The sequence below is a fragment of the Papio anubis genome, chromosome 7 (genome assembly GCF_008728515.1).
Source record: "Papio anubis isolate 15944 chromosome 7, Panubis1.0, whole genome shotgun sequence".
Classification (NCBI taxonomy): domain Eukaryota; kingdom Metazoa; phylum Chordata; class Mammalia; order Primates; family Cercopithecidae; genus Papio; species Papio anubis.
The window spans coordinates 35,895,916-35,913,356 of record NC_044982.1 but is presented as its reverse complement, the minus strand read 5'-3'; the positions used below and the strand labels follow the sequence as shown (position 1 = coordinate 35,913,356).

Below are 17,441 nucleotides of genomic sequence, written 5' to 3'. Positions count from 1 at the left end.
CAGCTGACCTGGTGGGCCAGTTCTGCTATGTTCTGGGAGTTGTTCACACAGGTCCAGCTGAGAGCCTCTTCTCTCAGCCCTTCCAACAATTCTGCAAGCACCGAATTTCCTGTGCTAAATCTCTTTCTTGCTTAAAATAGCTTGAGCATTTCTGTGCCCCAAAATGAATCCTGACTGATTACTAATTTGTGCCTGATGTCATCTCTATGAATGAGGAAAATATGCCTATGTTATAAAGAAAGATTAGAAACCCTCTTGGAGAAATACAGGTTGGTCTTCCTGGTCATGAAGGGAAGGAACATTCATGTTTTTCTAGCAGCTTTTACACATATGAAAAGATGTGTGATTATTTAACAAATTTGTATCTGTTTTCTTATTTCCTCAACTGAGTATCTGAATTCTCCTTAAGGAATTTTAACTATTGTACTTTCTCTTGTACCCTCCCTTCTTTCCTCCAGTCTTAAGCACAGTTGTAAACACACAGTAGGTGTTAAATATTTATTTAAACGCAGGAGGGATTGAAAAAATAAATGCAAGGAGGTTTAAAAGATATGATTCAGTACTAGGGTGCTGAAAGGACAGCTCCTCTAAAAACCTCTGCAGGGAAGGGAAAGCAATAACCTCTCTTTGGGTAGAACATAAAAATCCCAGGTTCTTGTTATTTAGTTAAAAAAATATTATGACCTGACTCCAAGAAAAGTACAGAACACAGCTTTCAAACTGATAAAAGACAGAACCCAGGAAGAACGAGGGGAGGAAGGACCATCTTTTTCCTTCCCTGCTCAGTCCCGTTGGATAGGAACGAAGGAACTAGACCTCCAGGTGCAGCAGAGTATGTGGGGCTCTCCTTCCCTTCCCTGCTCCAGTCAAGACCTGGTTTTAAGTAAGAATCAGGTCAAGCTGCATTCAGTACATTTTTCAGTTTCTGTAGAAGGATATTTCCAAGAATATCAGGAATAAATCCTTAGTTCTTCCATTTTTAAAGTCAAGATGTTATTCCCTCTCAATCATATGCTTGGAAACTGAATGTTTAGGCACATTTTGGTGGGTTTTGAGTAAGTGAATGGTATATACTTCACTCACTTAAAAATCTTAGGTACATCTGAAAGTATGTCCTTCTATTTCTAGTGGATGTAGATAATAAAAAGTATAAACTAATAACCTTAATGTATGCCCTGTTTGAAAACTGAAACAACTCTCTTGTAAGAGAAACTTTCATATTTCTCTTGGGAGGATTGCACCTCCCAAGATAGTGAGTTTGGAACTGTACACTTTTCATCTTTCACTAAAATAAAGAAAATGGGTGAGCTCGTGGGTTATTTATATTTGTCATCCATAGGCAGCTAAACGCTAACAAGTACCTACAATGGAGAGGATTAAAGCACTATAAGAATGTAAAATGACTTATAATAACATTTTTATATGTTTTCTTTGTCATGATATTTAGTAATTTTCCCCTTCTGTTTTGAATAAAGTTTGAGGCCAGATACAGTGGTTTACACCTGTAATCCTAACACTTTGGAAGGCTGAGGTGGGAGGAATGATTGAAGCCAAGAGTTCGAAACTAGCCTGGGCAACAAAGCAAAAGCTCATCTCTATTAAAACGTAAATAAAAATAATTGGCCGGGTATGGTGGCATGCGCCTCTGGTCCCAGCTTCTTTAGGAGGCTGGGGTGGGAGGATCCCTCGAGCCCAGGAGTTCAAGGTTGCAGTGAGCTATGATTACGCCACTGCACTTCAGCCTAGGCGAGAGAGTAAAACCCTGTCTCTAAAAATTAAAAAAACAAAAAAAGCTTTTAAATAAAGTTTGAAGCTAAATTTTCACTTAAGAAACAATAATATGAAACTAAAACTAAACACTATTGCTTGACTTAACATCTTCTATTCATGGTCCAGAATGCAACGTCACAACACATCCTTAGAGGGGAAGTTCAAAAGGGTAACTCTGGTGATGAGGTGTCAGTGGCTCAATTTCATTCCAAGTCTTTGGAGACAAGGTTTGTCAATTGTCTTCACTTTCCAAGTGACACGAACTGATCTGGTAGAGCACACAGATGAGAGATGCACCTGTCAGTAACAGCCCATGTTCACCCTCTGATGAACCAAGGCACTGCATCTTTACCAAGACACCACTGAAGTTTTATATTTAGATCGTTAATCTCCCTCATGTAACTTAAAAGCACTTTCTGATCTTATCACTTCTTTATGTCCTGGTACTTAACACAATGTACAGTATCTATCATTCACTAGGTACTCAATGATTAGTTTTTGACTGAAACTAAATTTTCTGAATTATCAAAAATTAATTCCAGTCAAGATCAGAACTCCCAGTGAGGCCAAATAAAAGAATGTGCCAGGTCTTACAAATGCCATATTCTTCGAGTCAATTCTTTCCATTAGAACAAATTACTTCCTACTGTCTCAACATCTGGGTTCCAGATTTAGGAATCTACTCTATCCACAGTAAATTGTATGATAATGAAGATAAGTCCTGGTCACCTAATGAAGAAGTAGCACATTGCTGTCATGCCTGGCTCTGTGGACAGTTTTTCAGCCTAAGTCATACTGACTCTTGACTGCTCCAGCAGCCAGAGCACAAGATATTAAAGAAACTGAGTTCCTGATCATGAACCTCATCTAGCTCTTCTACTCTGACATTAGCTGTCCCTGAAAACAAAATCACAAAACTTCACCCACAGAATCAAAATCTGACTTATGTTTAAAATGACACTATGTTTTCTAACATGCCAGGCTATTCATATTTCTTCCAATATATGCCCAAGTTCATTTTCAACACTTTCAAAACACTATGCCAGGATGCTTAGCCTTAAGCCTACCAAACTAGTCCCAAAAAGATGTAGTATCTGGAAACAATTTAAAGTAATTTGCTACCTCCAAGCATTTTAAAAATTAAAATGAAGAAAAATGAAGTTTTAAACTGAATGAGAGGGAGAGGGGGAACCTAAAGATTTGAACATCAATTTGATAGTCAAAACACCAACAGAAAAGGAAGAGCAGAAAAACAAGTGAAGAGGCTATGACTTTGATATTACGTGCTAGTTTTTAAAAAACATCTTAAGATAGACCAGACACGGTGGCTCACGCCTGTAATCTAACACTTTGGGAGGCCGAGGCATGCGGATCACTTGAGGTCAGCAGTTCGAGCAGTTCGAGACCAGTTTGGCCAATATGGTGAACCTCATCTCTACTAAAAATGCAAAAATTAGCCAGGCATGGTGCGGGCACCTGTAATCCCAGCTACTCAGGAGACTGAGGCAGGAGAATTGCTTGAACCCGGGAGGCAGAGGTTGCAGTGAGCTGAGATTGCGCCACTGCACTCCAGCCTGGGAGACAGAGACACTCTATCTCAAAAACAAAAACAAAAACAAAAACCCTCAAGATTAAAGTAACACAATGTGGGGGTAAAAAATAAGTTACAGAGCCAGAAACGTAACTGTCACAAAGGAAATTTCAAAACTAAATATTTAAAGTTGGTCCTTGCTAATGACGTTTTAAAAATCAACTAAGATGAAAGTATACAAAATAAGGAATAAACAGTAATTAATACATATTAACAATATCTTTTTAACAGATAAGAGATTATGGAAACTCTCAAATACAAAATAGTGTAAACTGCACTAAAGAGATATTTAAGTGTTTTTTCTGAAACAAACTAATATGATTAAGGGATTCTGATGGCAATTTAACTCCCTTGAAAAAACAAAGAAGATTTCATTATAGGGTATGAAATATGGGGCTCCTGGAAAATTGACGGAAACCAGGACACTGGGAGAAAGGCCCTGGGAGGGACCCCTGAGCATGGTCCCCGTGAGATTTGACCAGTTCCAAATATAGGCAAGGATCTAGGGTGAGAAGAAAGAAGAAAATGTATTTCCCAAACAGCCTCACTGTCAAAGGGCTGGGATTCAGCCACTGTACCTTGCAATCCTGATCTCCCATGGGGCAACAACATACTTTTTCCTCTCTAATCATCACTTGTCCCACTCCCACTCCCAACACACACATCCCTCTTAGCACGTTAATCAGTGAGACTCCTAAAGGTAGAACTTTTGAGATATAACGATTAGGATCCAAGAAATCAACCCGACATTTTACAGGCACATGCTTGAGTTCACACATGCTTCCGGGACTTGTGAGCCAGCCCAGCCCTGAGGAGACACCCCCATCTCTTTGAAAGCAAATGTTGTTAAGAGGTGGGGACAGGCGTTAGAAGAGGTGGTGGCAAGGTCCCTGATTTGGGGACTAAGGTTTGGACACTAACCACCAGCTTGCCCTAAACACTTCCAGATTGGGAATGCGGGCGGGGGGCTGGGCGCGGTAAGGGAGGAAGGGAGTGGGAAACGGGCAAATTCTCAGGCTGGGACTTCAGGATAAGGAATTTGGGAGCCACTGCTGAGGTGGCCAAATGAAGGTGAAGAAGCTCAAGCGCCTGAAGTGCGGGCAGGGCCTGCGGCGTCTCGAGCTTATCCAGCGCACCAAGCGAAGCCCGGGCAGCCCAAGCGCGCGCCACCCACACCCAGGTCAATCTTCCTCCCCATCCCCCCGCCTTCATCCTGGCCCTCGCGCAGGGCTCCCCCGTTCCCCGACCGCCCCCCAGGCCTCTGTCATTCCCCTTCCCCGCTCGGCTCCTGGGCCCCGCCTTCGCCTTACACTGAATGGGCGGGTAGCAGCTGGGGTCCTCGCCGCCGGGCTGGCAGCGGCTGGAGAAGGCGCTGCGCGGGGTCACGTAGTTGCTGGGGAAGATGCCCACCCGCTGGTTCAGCTGCCCGGTCCACCAGCCCTCGTCGCCGGACACCTGCGAGTCCTTGGACAGCACCTCCACCACGTCGCCCAGCCGCAGAGTCAGCTCGTCCTCGCCCGCCGCCTCGTACTCGAACACGGCCGTCCAGTAGGGCAGCGGCGCGTCGCAGCCCAGCTCTCCGGGGCCCGCCGCCGCCTCCTCCTCCTCCTCCTCCTCCTCCTCGGCCCCGGCCCCGGCTCCATCCTCCCCCGGCGGGGCGGCAGCGGCGGCGCTCGCTAGGCAGCCGAGAAGCGCTCTGGAGGGCTCCATGGAGCGGCCGATCCATAGGGTGCGGGGCCGCCGCTGCCCGCAGGAGCCGCCGCCGCCTATTGTTCATGCGCCTCCGCAGAGCTGGGAGGACCCCCCCCCACGACGGCGGCCGCAGGTAGGGCCCGGGCTGGCGGGGCTGGGAGAGCCGGCTCGCCGGCGCTGTTGCCGCGGTACTAGAAGAGCGCCGAGCGCGAGCGCTCCGCGCAGCCTAGGGGCGCAGCGGGCCAAATCCCCGCCTGCCCGCTCGCCCCCCGGGGGCGGCCTCGTCACCTCCGCCGCCGGTACCTGCTCGCGCAGCCGGTGCCGCCGCCGCCGCCCGCCGGCCGCAGCTCTCCTCTCCGCGCCGTGCCGTGCCCCGCCCCCCGCACCGCCCGCTCGCCGGGACCACCTGACGCAGGCCTGGCTCCGCCCCAACCCTGCGGACCCAAGGGGGCCCCGCCCCACGCCCGCCCCGCCCCGCGCCCGCCGCCTTCCCATTGGCTGCGGCCGCCCAGTCCCCGGTTCCTCCGCCGTAGTTGGGATAGCCTAGCTGGCAGCCTCGCAGGTTCCTCTTACCCACTGCGCCGCCGTCGCATCGTGCCCTCCCCCTTTGTGGGCTCTCTGGTTCTCAAACCCAGGTGGACCCACTCCTCCCGCCCACTGCCCCGCCGCAGCTCCCACCATTGGCCCGCGGCACTTGTCCGTTTCCTGGGAGCGTTCAGCTCCTCCCGGCAGGAAGAGGCGCTGGCCTCATTGGGTGCGTTAGGAGGGAAGGGTGGATCCTAAAAGGTAATACTGAGCCTTCGTTCAAACTAAAAGGCTGGAAAGGAGGCCGCTTCCTTTGTTTGCCATGGATGGGTAGGGGCTGCACTGAGCAGCACCGGTGTTCTTCATCCGGCTGCACCCCCAACAGAGTTCTTTCTTCCCCAGATCATTTTACAGTTGGATTCTCCCTCTTGGATCTGGCTCTGCCTTAGTCCAACCTAAAGGGATCAGCTTCGCCCACGCCCACTCTCACCCCGAAACCTTTCATCTGCTGTTGAAGCCTTTTAGGCCCATTGAGATGTTCATTAGAAGAACTCTGAAAACTACGGTTCTCCCCTTTAGGAAGACTGCACCACAGCTCGCCCTCTCCTGGGTTCCGGTAAGAAGAGATTCCAATACCACTCTTTTTTCAGAATTCAGAAAGGCAAGAGACCACCTTACTGGGCTTCAACCTGGGGCTGGGATGAATTGGGCTTGGTCTGTCTGAAGGGAGCCAACTGTTCGACAATCCTTAGGTTTCTTTTGCCTGTTGGAATTACACCTTGGATTGTGGTGAAGTCTACAGAGGTCAGATTAAGAAGAACCAAAGCAGAATAAACGCAGAAAGTGATGTTGAGTTCATGAGTCAGGACGACCTCTTCCTATATGCTTTTGCTATACCCTGCATTTTGAACATTAAGAACGAGATAGGAGGCCCATAATGTTTTTTCTTGCTTTAATCCTATCATGGCAACGTTGACTTCCAGTAAGAAAGGTTCTCTGATCTTTCTTTCTTTCTTTTTTTTTTTTTAGACAGGGTCTCAGTTTGTTGCCCAGGCGGGAGTGCAGTGGCGCAATCTTGGCTCAGTGCAGCCTCAGTATCCCAGGATCAAGCAATCCACCCACCTCACCCTCCCGAGTAGCTGGGAGTACAGGCATGTGCCACCACGCTTGGCTAATTTTGTTTATTTTTTTGTAGAGAGAAGATCTCACTGTGTCACCCAGGCTCTTCTTGAACTCTGGGCTCAAGTCATCCACCTGCCTCGGCCTCCTGAAGTGCTAGGATTACAGGCCTTAACCACCTCACCTAGTCCTCTGAAATTTCTAAATAAGCCAGTGCAGATCTAGCCCAATCTCTACCAAGCTTTGTTACCTTTTCCCCTTCAGTGGTAGGAATAGACATTATTTATTTAGCAAGGGTGAGTGCTTTTGTTGCATTTTAGTTTGGGTTTATTATTACACAAACTAAAGACAGTGGGACAATTTGGAAAGATAACTAGGCAGCTACATGACTTTGGGCAGGTGTCCTAACACTGTACTCTTAAAGTGAGGGGAGTGAACTGGAAGATACCATATGTCCTCATAGTTTGGACATTCTGCGGTTTGCTCATCAATATGACTACACTGTATATAGCACACATTTAAGGTCTTGAAGAAGAGACATGAGGCTTGTTCTAAAAAGCATCCAGAGTAGGTCTTGAGAAAGAATTTCTGTTTAAGTAAAGACCCTAAAACAATGCTCAGGTTCTTATACATAGGATCCACGAACTGGAAAAGATATGGATGAGTCTGAGTAAATTCTCTAAGTTTTGTTTTAGACAAAACCATTCCACCCTCAAGCGGAAGAGAGCAAGGGAGTGGGGGCGGAGGTATTTTGTGTTTTTTTAAAGGCCATAAAATAATTGTCTTGATAAAATTTTAACTTGGGGCTGGGTATGGTGGCTTGCACCTGAAATCTCAGCAGTTTGGGAGGCTGAGGCAGGAGGGTCACTTGAGCCCAGGAAGGAGACCAGCCTGAGCAACATGGTGAGACCCCTATCTCTACAAAAAATTTTAAAATTTGCCAGGCATGGTGGTGCGAACCTGTAGTCCCAGCTATTTGAGAGGCTGAGGCAAGAAGATTGCTTGAGCCTAGGAGGTCAAGGCTGTAGTGTTTGCTATACCGCACTCCAATCTAGGTGACAAAGCAAGACCCTGTCTCAAAAAAATTTTTTTTTTTTTTTAACTGGAGGGAAAAAGAGTTTTACAAACTGTAGACACACAGCAAAACAGAAACAGGAAAAAAAAGTACTAAAAAGAGAAAAATGTCAGTGGTGGGTCTCTAAGTAGTCGGATGATGAGTAATTGGGTAACTTTGTTGTCATTTTACTTCTCCATAATTTTGTATGTTCTATTATTTAGTTTCATGGATTGCTTCCCACTCCCTGGGAAGAGGGGAAGAGAGGAGAAAAATCATTGATCCTTCTCAATAGGAAAACTCTAATTCCCTGCACAACTTAAACCTTTAATACCATAGTGTATATTTAGAATCTCATAAAGAGTAATTCATCAAACATTTCAACAAGTCATTCAGTTAATATTTGTTGAATGGATAAGTGCTAGGAATTCAAATGAGGGTAGATCTTTCAGACTAAACTTGTCTGGCAGGGTTGCATGGAAGAAGCAGAAGCAGAACTGGTCCTGGAGGGGACTGGGGTGGAGCAGGGAAAAGTGTGTTCAGGAAAGAAGGGTGGGAATAGGCACAGCAACAGAGGTAGGAAAGCATGGAGAGGGGGACCGTTTGGATGGAATAGAAGGACCATTTGGATGGAATAGAAGGATGAGAAAGAACTCTGAAAAGATAGGTTGAGACCTGATTGTAAAGGGCCCTGTAATTACTTGATTCACACTAGTAATTATGTAATTGATTATTTGTAATTATTTAATGTCTAGTGCATTCACCATAAGGGCAGGAACCAGTCTGTCTGGTTCTCCACAGCTCTCCCAGCACCTAGAGAGTACTTAGCACATAATTGAGTCTCAGTACTTATTTGCAACTGGATGGCTGACTTGAATCCGAGGCGAAGAAGCCTTGGTTTTGTTCAGCGTGTAAAAGATTATCACTGAAAGGTTTTGAGTAGGACTCTGGGGTGATCAAATATTGCCTTCTCTGAGGACTAGAATGGATAAGGAGATGCTTAAGTTGGACATTGAAAGATACATACAATTTGATTACTAGAGAATAAAAGATGTGGAAATAGAAATTAATGTAGTGGGTAGCAATAATAGAAATTTCAGCCAGAGAAGAGGAGAGAATGTGAAAAGGGAGTGATGGGGAAATAAAATTGCTGAAATAAAAGAAGGGCAGATTGTAAAAGACTTTGAAAATGAGGTGGAATTACCAAGATTTTACCACGAGGAAGTTTTTGAGGAGGAGGTTGACAGATGTCACCCCCAAAAAGAAACATTTTCTCTACCATGCTGAAAAGCATAGCATAAGGAAGGGAGAAAATAGCCATCAGTGATGCAAGTTGACATTAGACTTAAGTCAATAGATCATAGTTTCTCCTGGCTTTGTCCTTTAAAAATGCTGTGACTTTGGGCAAGACACCTGTTTGAACCTCAGTTTCCTCATTTTTAAGTAGGTGTAGTAATAATCTCTGGTTATAATGGATGTTTATAGGATTAAATGAGACAGGACATGCAGAAGCTCTTAGCATGCTGCTCACACCCAACAAATAGTCAACATATTTTTTTTTCCTTCTTTCACCTGCCTATTACCCCCCAGAAACACTCTTTAATTACACCCAGGCCTCTTGATTGGAAATTGAACCCAGGGTTTTCCCTAAAGGAAAGAGACAGAAGGAAGGAAGGAAAAAGGAACAGAGGCCTCTGGGAGGCTGAGGTGGGTGGATCACTTGAGCTGAGGAGTTCAAGATCAGCCTGGGCAACATGGTGAAACCCCATCTCTACAAAATAGAAAAATTAGCCAGGCATGGTGGTGCCTGTGGTCCTAGCTTTTGGGAGGCTGAGATGGGAGGATCGCTTGAGCAGAGATGTTGAGGCTGTGGTGAGCCGAGATTGCTCCACTGCACTCCAGCCTGGGTGACAAAGCGAGACCCTGTCTCAAAAAAAAAGAACAGATAGGAGAGGAGAGGAAGGCGTGAAGGAAGGAGGGAAGACAGGAGGGGAACGAAAGAAAGGACAAAAAAGAGATAAACAGGAAGGAAGCAGGGAGGGGAGAAAAGGAAGGAAGCAAAGGAGGGAAGGGAAGAAAGAAGGCAGGAAAGGAGGGCAGGTTTCACAGACTAATGAAGAATTTGGGGTCTTGGCTTCTGACTGAATTTGAATCTATGCTTACTGCACACCATTAGGCAAGTTAACCCTGCTGTGCCCCAGATCTCTCACCTGGAAATAAGAATAATTGTACCTACCTTATATATGTTATGTGCTTAACACATAATCTAGCATGTAGTTACTGTTATTATTTGAGCCTAAACTGTGACTTAGTTAATGAATGTCACCCTTTCCTTGATTCTTTTGGGAAATATTTAAAATTAGTACTTTGATGCAAAAAAAAAAATCCCTCAAGCAGACTTTTACCTTTGTGTTTTTTTTTTTTTTTTTTTTTTGAGAAACAAGGTCTCACTGTGTCACCCGGGCTGGAGAGCAGTGGCACGATCGTAGCTGGCTGATCACATGGCAGCCTCAGACTCCTGGACTCAGTGGGTCCTCCTGCCTCAGCATCCTGAGTAGCTGGGTCTGCGGGTGCATGCCACCACGCCTGGCTAATTTTGTTAATTTTTGGTAGAGATAAGGACTCACTGTGTTGCCCAGGCTGGCTTCAAACTCTTGGCCTCGCCTCAAGGGATCCTCCTGCCTCCATCTCTTCAAATGCTGGGATTACAGGTTTGAGCCACTGTGCCTGGCCCTTTTTACCTTTTCTAAAAAAGCCAGCCCACCACTTTCACCTCTCGTGTTATACCATTTCAGGAAAGAAGCCCTAGTTTCTGATTCATAAACTCTATTTGCATTAAACATGATTTTAAGCAAATGGTTTGGGCAGATGTGTGGCAGGGCTGATGGAACAGACCTTTGGAGTCAGACCCGGGTTTGAATTCTTAATCAACTTGTCACGAGTGTGGGAGGCCTTTCACCTCTCTGAGCCTCTGTTTCATTGTTGGTAACATGAGATTGTGTAAAATGGGGTTGCTGTGAGGGTTAGATGAAGTAAGAGGTCCTCCTGGCAGTGCCTAATACATAATAATAAGTGCTTAATACATTGTAAATGTTATTACAATTGATAGTATTTAATTCTTCTCTGAGGAATTATGAGTTAATGCAGCTTGAACCGCTAAAAAGGTAAGAAATCTTTCCTCTTTTCTTCTATCTCTTAGGAAAACCTCAGTTCAGAAAAGCAATAAACTATGGGGGGCTGTTTAGAATGTTGCATCTCTGGAGAGCAAGTTGCATTTTAACAATGATCAGAGCCTTTAATTAAGGCGTGAAGGTCAAATCATTTCTGCTTCATCCAGCCTGGTTGCAGAGTGAGCCCATGGGACATCCCTCTGAAATTATCTGCTTACAACCATGCTGAGTCTGCAAGGACTTCATCCAAGCCTTTCCGTCCAGGACCTCAAACAGCTCTAATCACAAGAAGAGAGATTTCAGGAAAGAGAAAATTATTCCTATCATTGATGTTTTTGAAGAACATGGAACGACTGGGAAAATAATCTTGTTAAGTAGAAAAAAAAAGAAATCTGTTGTAATTTTCAAATAATTTTTAAATAAATTTGAAAAATTAAGAGAACTATATATGTAATATATTCCTAATCTTATGAAAAAATATATATGCATTAATATTATTGAAAGAAATATATCAAAAGGTGAACAGCAATTATCACCAGAGTGATTTTTTTTTCTTTGTCCTGTACTATTTAGTATTTTCTACCATTAAAATATTCTGATTTTCAATTAGAATAGTATGTTAGACAGAGAAGGACAAATATCACATGAACTCTCACTCTCTTATGGAATAGATCTTGTGGAATCTAAAAAAGTTGAACTCTGCCAGGCGCAGTGGCTCACGCCTGTAATCCTAGCACTTTGGGAGGCCGGGGCGGGCGGATCACGAGGTCAGGAGATCGAGACCATCCTGGCTAACACGGTGAAACCCCATCTCTACTAAAAATACAAAAAAATTAGCTGCGCGTGGTGGTAGGTGCCTGTAGTCCCAGTTGCTCGGGAGGCTGAGGCAGGAGAATGGCGTGAACCCAGGAGGCGGAGCTTGCAGTGAGCCGAGACTGCGCCACTGCACTCCAGCCTGGGCGACAGCAAGACTCTATCTCAAAAAAAAAAAAAAAAGTTGAACCCATAGAAAAAGAGAGGAAATGATGGTTACCAGTTAGAAAAAAGGAATAAGTTCAAGAGATCTATTATACACCGTGGTGAATATAGTTAATAACAATATATTTTATACTGTGAAATTGCTAAGATAGTAGATTTTAAGTGTTCTCACCACACAAAACGATAAGTATGTGAGGCAAAGCATCTGGTAATTAGCTTGATTTCACCACTCCACAGTGTATACATATGTCAAAACGTCATGTTGTATGCTATAAATATATACACTTTTTGTCAATTTTAAACAGGTTATTAAAAAAACAGTATGCTATTGTTGATAATTATGAAAAATTTTAATGATGTGGAAATGTGTACAGTATAATGATAAATGAAAGAGTAGTAAAAAAATCCTTATAAAATATAATTGCGAAAGTGTTGGGTGGATAATATAAAAATCTTAACAGCTATTTCTGAGCTAAGTGGTGGAGCATGGGTCATTTTTAGTGCCTTCTGTGTCAGGCTGTTCTTGCATTGCTATGAAGAAATACCTGGCCAGATAATAGGTGGCTCATGCCTATAATCCCGGCACTTTGGGAGGCCAAGGCGGGTGGATAACATGAGTTCAGGAGTTCGAGACCAGCCTGGCCAACATGGTGAAACCCCATCTCTACTAAAAATACAAAAATTAGTCAGGTGAGGTGGTGCATGCCTGTAGTCCCAGCTACTGGGGAAGCTGAGGCAGGAGAATCGTTTGAACCCGGGAGGCAGAGGTTGCAGTGAGCCGAAATAGCCTGGGTAACAGACCAAGATTCTGTCTCAAAAAGAAAAAAAAAAAAAGAAATACCTGAGAAAAGGTAATTTATAAAGGAAAGAGGTTTAATTGGCTCACAATTCTACAGGTTTTACAGGAAGCATAGCAGCATCTGATTTTAGGGGAGTCCTCGGGAAGCTTCCAATCCTGGCAGAAAGCAATGAGGAGCAGGCACGTCACATGGCGAAAGCAGGAACAAGAGAGAGTTGACAGGGGAGGTGCCACACACTTTTAAACAATCGGATCTCATGAGAACTCACTATCCTGAAGACTGCACCAAGGGGATGGTGCTAAACCATTCATGAAAAATCCGCCCCCATGATCCAATTGCCTCCCACCAGGCCCCACCTCCCGCATTGGGGATTACAATTCAACAAGAGATTGGGGCAGGGACAGATGGCCCAACTGTGATTTCCACATCATTACTGTACACGTTTCCAAACTTCATTTTACTTTTCTTTATTTTTCCTACAACAAAAATAACCATGTGATATTTGTGTAATTGTAATAAAGAACTACGAAATCATTTTTATCTTTTTAAATACAAAATTCAAACTAAAATCTTTATTGTTAGTTGGAGAGATGGTGGAGGAAGGAAAACAGAAGCTGAGGATGACACTATTAATAAGTAACAATGACAATGACTCCTGTTAAGGGCTTACTTAGGTTCACAGTCCTCTATTTGCTAGAGGCTTTAACAGCTTCTTCCAAGCAAACAAAAGGTCTTGGAATCCAAACAGTTTCTTTATTCCCCACCCCTCCTACCTCATGGAGAGAAATTCTTGGTTATGTGCAGACAGATATGTGGACTAAGTGAGCATGGCTGTGGCACCCCTCACCTGACACGGATTTAGACTTCTTTAGCTTTTCAAACGTTTTGGTATGTATGTATGTAGGTATGTATGTATTGAGACGGAGGCTCACACTGTCATCCAGGCTGGAGTGCAGTGGCACCATCTCGGCTCACTGCAACCTCCGCCTCCCAGGTTCGAGCGATTCTCCTGCCTCAGCCTCCCAAGTAGCTGGGATTACAGGCGCCCTCCACCACACCCGGCTAATTTTTCTATTTTTAGTAGAGATGGGGTTTCACCATGTTGGCCAGGCTGGTCTCGAACTCTTGACCTCAGGTGATCTGCCCGCCTTGGCCTCCCAAAGTGCTGGGATTACAGGCCTGAGCCACTGCGCCCGGCAAACCTTGGTCTTTAAATCACGTTGGCAAGACTGAGCTCAAATTTGTGCCTTCTTATCTAAAACAGTAACAATTTAAATATTTTTGTTATTTGAACAAACCAATAAGAGCTGAGGAATGAGCAACCGTCACAGTTGTCTGAATAATACATTGCACGGTAGTGGGGGCTGTTTCGTACAGGACTTGGCACAGCATTGCCCTCTTAGAGACAAAGGTGGACCATTGCGCCGCCGTGTGGTATTGAGGGGTATGGCGCCTACCTTTTTTAATTACGCTTTTTCTAGTTTAAGAGCTAGACTACCCTTCGCGGTCGCTGGGTGGAGCCCTTTCAATTTGTTTGTGTGGAAACTAAGACTCAGGCAAGTGATGTTACTGGGCCTTGAACCCAAATCTTCAGACCCTTTTCAAGGTCCCAGCTTTTCAAGTTAACTCACAGATGTCTGCACATAGCTGGAGGGAAACTGGGAGCTGTCTTAATGCAAAACTCAATTTCACATTCAAAGAAACTGAAGTGTAGAGAGGATAAGTGACTTGCTGAAAGGTCTGCGCTAATTTGGGGTCCTTCGTCTTTTATTCTACTCATTCGTTTATTCAGCAAATATTTATACATGTGTCTACCACGTGTCAGACACCATTCAAGGCACTAGAGATAAAATAGTGAACAAAGCAAACAAAAATCCCTTCCTGCAAAAATCCCTTCATCTCTTCCCTTCATAAAGCTCATGTTCTAATAGGGGAAACAAAGCAAGCAATTAAACACATAATATCAGATTAGAGAGGGGTAAATGCAAAGAAGAAAAGAAAGGGAAGGGGGCATGTGAAACGTTAGGAGGGGCTACTTTTTGGAGTGGCCAGAGAAAAACTCATTGACAAGGTAACTGGTGACTTTTTTTTTTTTTTTTTTTGAGATGGAGTCTCACTCTGTGGCCCAGGCTGGAGTGCAGCGGCACGATCTCAGCTCACTGCAACCTCCACCTCCCAGTTCAAGTGATTTTCCTTCCTCAACCTCCCAAGTAGCTGAGACTACAGGCGTGTGCAACCATGCCCAGCTAATTTTTGTATTTTTAGTAGAGACGGGGTTTCACCTTGTTGGCCAGGCTGGTCTCGAACTCCTAACCTCAGGTGATCCACCTACCTCGGCCTCCCAAAGTGCTGGGATTACAGGGGTTAGCCATGGCACCCGGCCAACAAGGTGACTTTTGAATAAAGACACCTGAAAGAATTTAGGAAACCAGCCATACAGATACAGGGGAAGAGCATTCAGGCAAACTGCACTGTAGTGCAAAGCCCTAAGACAGGAAAATGCCTGTGTATTCACGAAAAGATAGCAAACTCAAGGGTGGTAAGAGCTACAAGAGGTAGGGTGTCCTATTCACATGGGGTCCTTCAGGTCAAAGGAGGACTTTGGTTTTACTTTAAATGAGACAGCCTATTGAAGAGGTTTGTTTTTGTTTTTTGTTTTTTTCTGAGACAGGGTCTCACTTTGTTGCCCAGACTGGAGTGCAATGGTGTGATCTCGGCCCATTACAGCCTCAACCTGCTGGGCTCAAGCGATTCTCCCACCTCGGCCTCCTGAGTAGCTGGGACTACATGCATGTGCCATCACACCCAGCTAATTTTTGTTGTTGTTTTGTTTTGTTTTTCGTAGAGACAAGGTCTCACTATGTTGCCCAAACTGTCTCGAACTCTTGGGCTCAAGCAATTCTCCTGCCGTGGCCTCCCAAAGTACTGGGATTACACATGTGAGCTACCATGCCCTGCCACACTGATGATTTTAATGAGCAGAGGAGTGGTGTGGTCTGCCTTTTCAACAAGATCACTCTGGCTACTGGGTTTGCAACAGGCTTCAGAAATCAAGTGCGGGGACTGTGAGAAGGAAGGGGCTATTCAATAAGCCTGTCACGGGATAACAGCAAATTAGAAAAGGGAGGTGACAATGGGTATGGTGAAAAGTAGTCAGAATTTAGAAATACATTTTGAGGCTAGACCAACCAGGTTTGCTGATGAATCAGAAAGGGAACAAAAGAAAGAGAGGAGTCAAGGATGACATCAAAGTTTTTGGTTTGAGCGACTGGAAAGCTAGCATTGCCATTTATGGAGAATGTGGGAAAAGCTGGTTTGGGGCAAATCTCAGCAGTTTAATGTTAGACATGATAAGTTTGAGATCACTGTTCTATACCCAAGTGGAGATGTCAAGTGGGCAGTTGATTACGTCGTCTGGAGTTATTTCAAGAACTGTTAGACGACAACAGTCTAGTCCCTGAGAACCTTAACTCTATAAAATGACTAAGGGCGCAATAATGAGTAGAAAACATTAAGACTCAAATGATAAAATACTTTCTACTTTAACATGTGGTTTTCCAGATTTCTACTCAATGAGACATTTTAAATGGCTCTGCCTTTCCTAGTTGAAGGCTGTGAATCTTTTGCTCACAAACACGAGTCTCCTGACACTGATGAGACCTCTAAGACACTTGCCTGTTCTCTGGGTTACTGGGTGGAACCCTTTGTGAAGTCAGTGGGAGCCCCAGAGAGCAGCCTGTTGGGCCGGTGGAACATCAGGGAAACTCTCCCGTGCTTTGTGTTTTATGAAAAGTAGGGGACATTCCAATCCGAAGCCTTTCTATCTTTGCTTCCTTGGGTTTTGTTGATGTCAGGTGCAATTGCTTGCAGCTTCATGATCTATCTCCTCAGTATTTTATAGTCTGCCCTCTTCCCCTGCTCTGTACGTGATGGAATTGCCATTCTTTTGCATGGATACACTCCTTCTTGGGATGTGGGCAAGGGATGGCAGAGTGACTGAGAGCTTATTGAGTACTAGGTAGTAGGTTAGGCACTGATAGATATACCCTCCATTAGTATGCGAAGACGAACCCACCGACCTACCAGCTGTACCACTCACTGTAATCACAGCCAACATTTATATAATATTTTAGAGTTCAGAAAACACTTTTACAGACAGGTGCCGGTATACTGACTAAGAGTACATACAGACTCTGAGGCCAGGCTCAGTGACTCATGCCTATAATCCCAATGCTTTGGTAGGCCAAAGCAGGAGGATCTCTTGAGGACAGAAGTTCAAGACCAACCTGGGCCACAAAGTGAGTCCCTCCCTGTCTCTATAAAAATTAAAAACTTTGCCAGATATAGTGGTGCACACCTGTGGTCCCAGCGACCAAGAATTCAAGGTTACAGTGAGCTATGGCAACACTGCGCCACTGCACTTCAGCCTGGGAGATGGAGTAAGACCTTGTCTATTAAAAAATATATATATACAGACTCTGGAACCAGGTTGCCTGAGTTGAATCTCAGTTCTCTCCAGTTCTGCTGTGACTCACTGTGTGGTCTAGGACAATTTACTTAGCCTCTCTGTTAAGTCTCAGTTTCTTCAAGTGCAAAACGGAGATTTTAAATAATCCTAACTACTTCCTAAACTAGCTTAGAGATTAACTGAGATAATCCAGAGGCAGCTCTAAGAGCAGCGCCTAGAACATAGCGAGCCCTCAATAAAGGCAGAAGGGATGGTACTACCTGGTTGGGACCTT

The 17,441-nt window shown here is 44.7% G+C and overlaps 2 protein-coding genes across 5 annotated transcripts in view; one reads left to right on the top strand and one right to left on the bottom strand.

The window, feature by feature from the left end:
• MAP3K9 (mitogen-activated protein kinase kinase kinase 9) overlaps positions 1 to 5,393 on the bottom strand; it is an 88,985-nt gene extending 83,592 nt beyond the window's left edge. The window contains exon 1 of the mRNA XM_003901998.5: positions 4,672 to 5,393. Within this exon, the coding sequence (XP_003902047.1) occupies positions 4,672 to 5,071 (400 nt within the window). The 5' untranslated portion in view covers positions 5,072 to 5,393. The remainder of the gene's footprint in view (positions 1 to 4,671) is intronic.
• LOC103886348 lies at positions 5,108 to 11,632 on the top strand. 4 transcript variants are annotated; one of them, XM_031668030.1, is made up of 3 exons: positions 5,108 to 5,186; positions 5,981 to 6,194; positions 10,951 to 11,632. In XM_031668030.1, exons 1-3 carry the CDS (start codon positions 5,137 to 5,139, stop codon positions 10,975 to 10,977), a joined length of 291 nt encoding a protein of 96 aa, XP_031523890.1. In that variant the 5' UTR covers positions 5,108 to 5,136; the 3' UTR covers positions 10,978 to 11,632. The 4 variants fall into 4 exon arrangements, 2 of the variants coding, with proteins under 2 accessions (XP_031523890.1, XP_031523889.1); XM_031668029.1 differs by having other exon boundaries at positions 11,089 to 11,358; XR_649892.4 differs by lacking the exon at positions 5,108 to 5,186 and adding an exon at positions 5,540 to 5,615 and having other exon boundaries at positions 10,951 to 11,629.
• Positions 11,633 to 17,441: the final 5,809 nt, after the last annotated feature.

Bases quoted from the DNA above. Each gene is read 5' to 3' on its own strand.
- LOC103886348 (XM_031668029.1), top strand. From the start codon at position 5,137: ATGCGCCTCCGCAGAGCTGGGAGGACCCCCCCCCACGACGGCGGCCGC. The intron at 5,187-5,980 runs GTAGGGCCCGGG...TTTCTTCCCCAG, and splicing joins CCCCACGACGGCGGCCGCAG to ATCATTTTACAGTTGGATTC. The intron at 6,195-11,088 runs GTAAGAAGAGAT...TGCTTCATCCAG, and splicing joins TCGCCCTCTCCTGGGTTCCG to CCTGGTTGCAGAGTGAGCCC.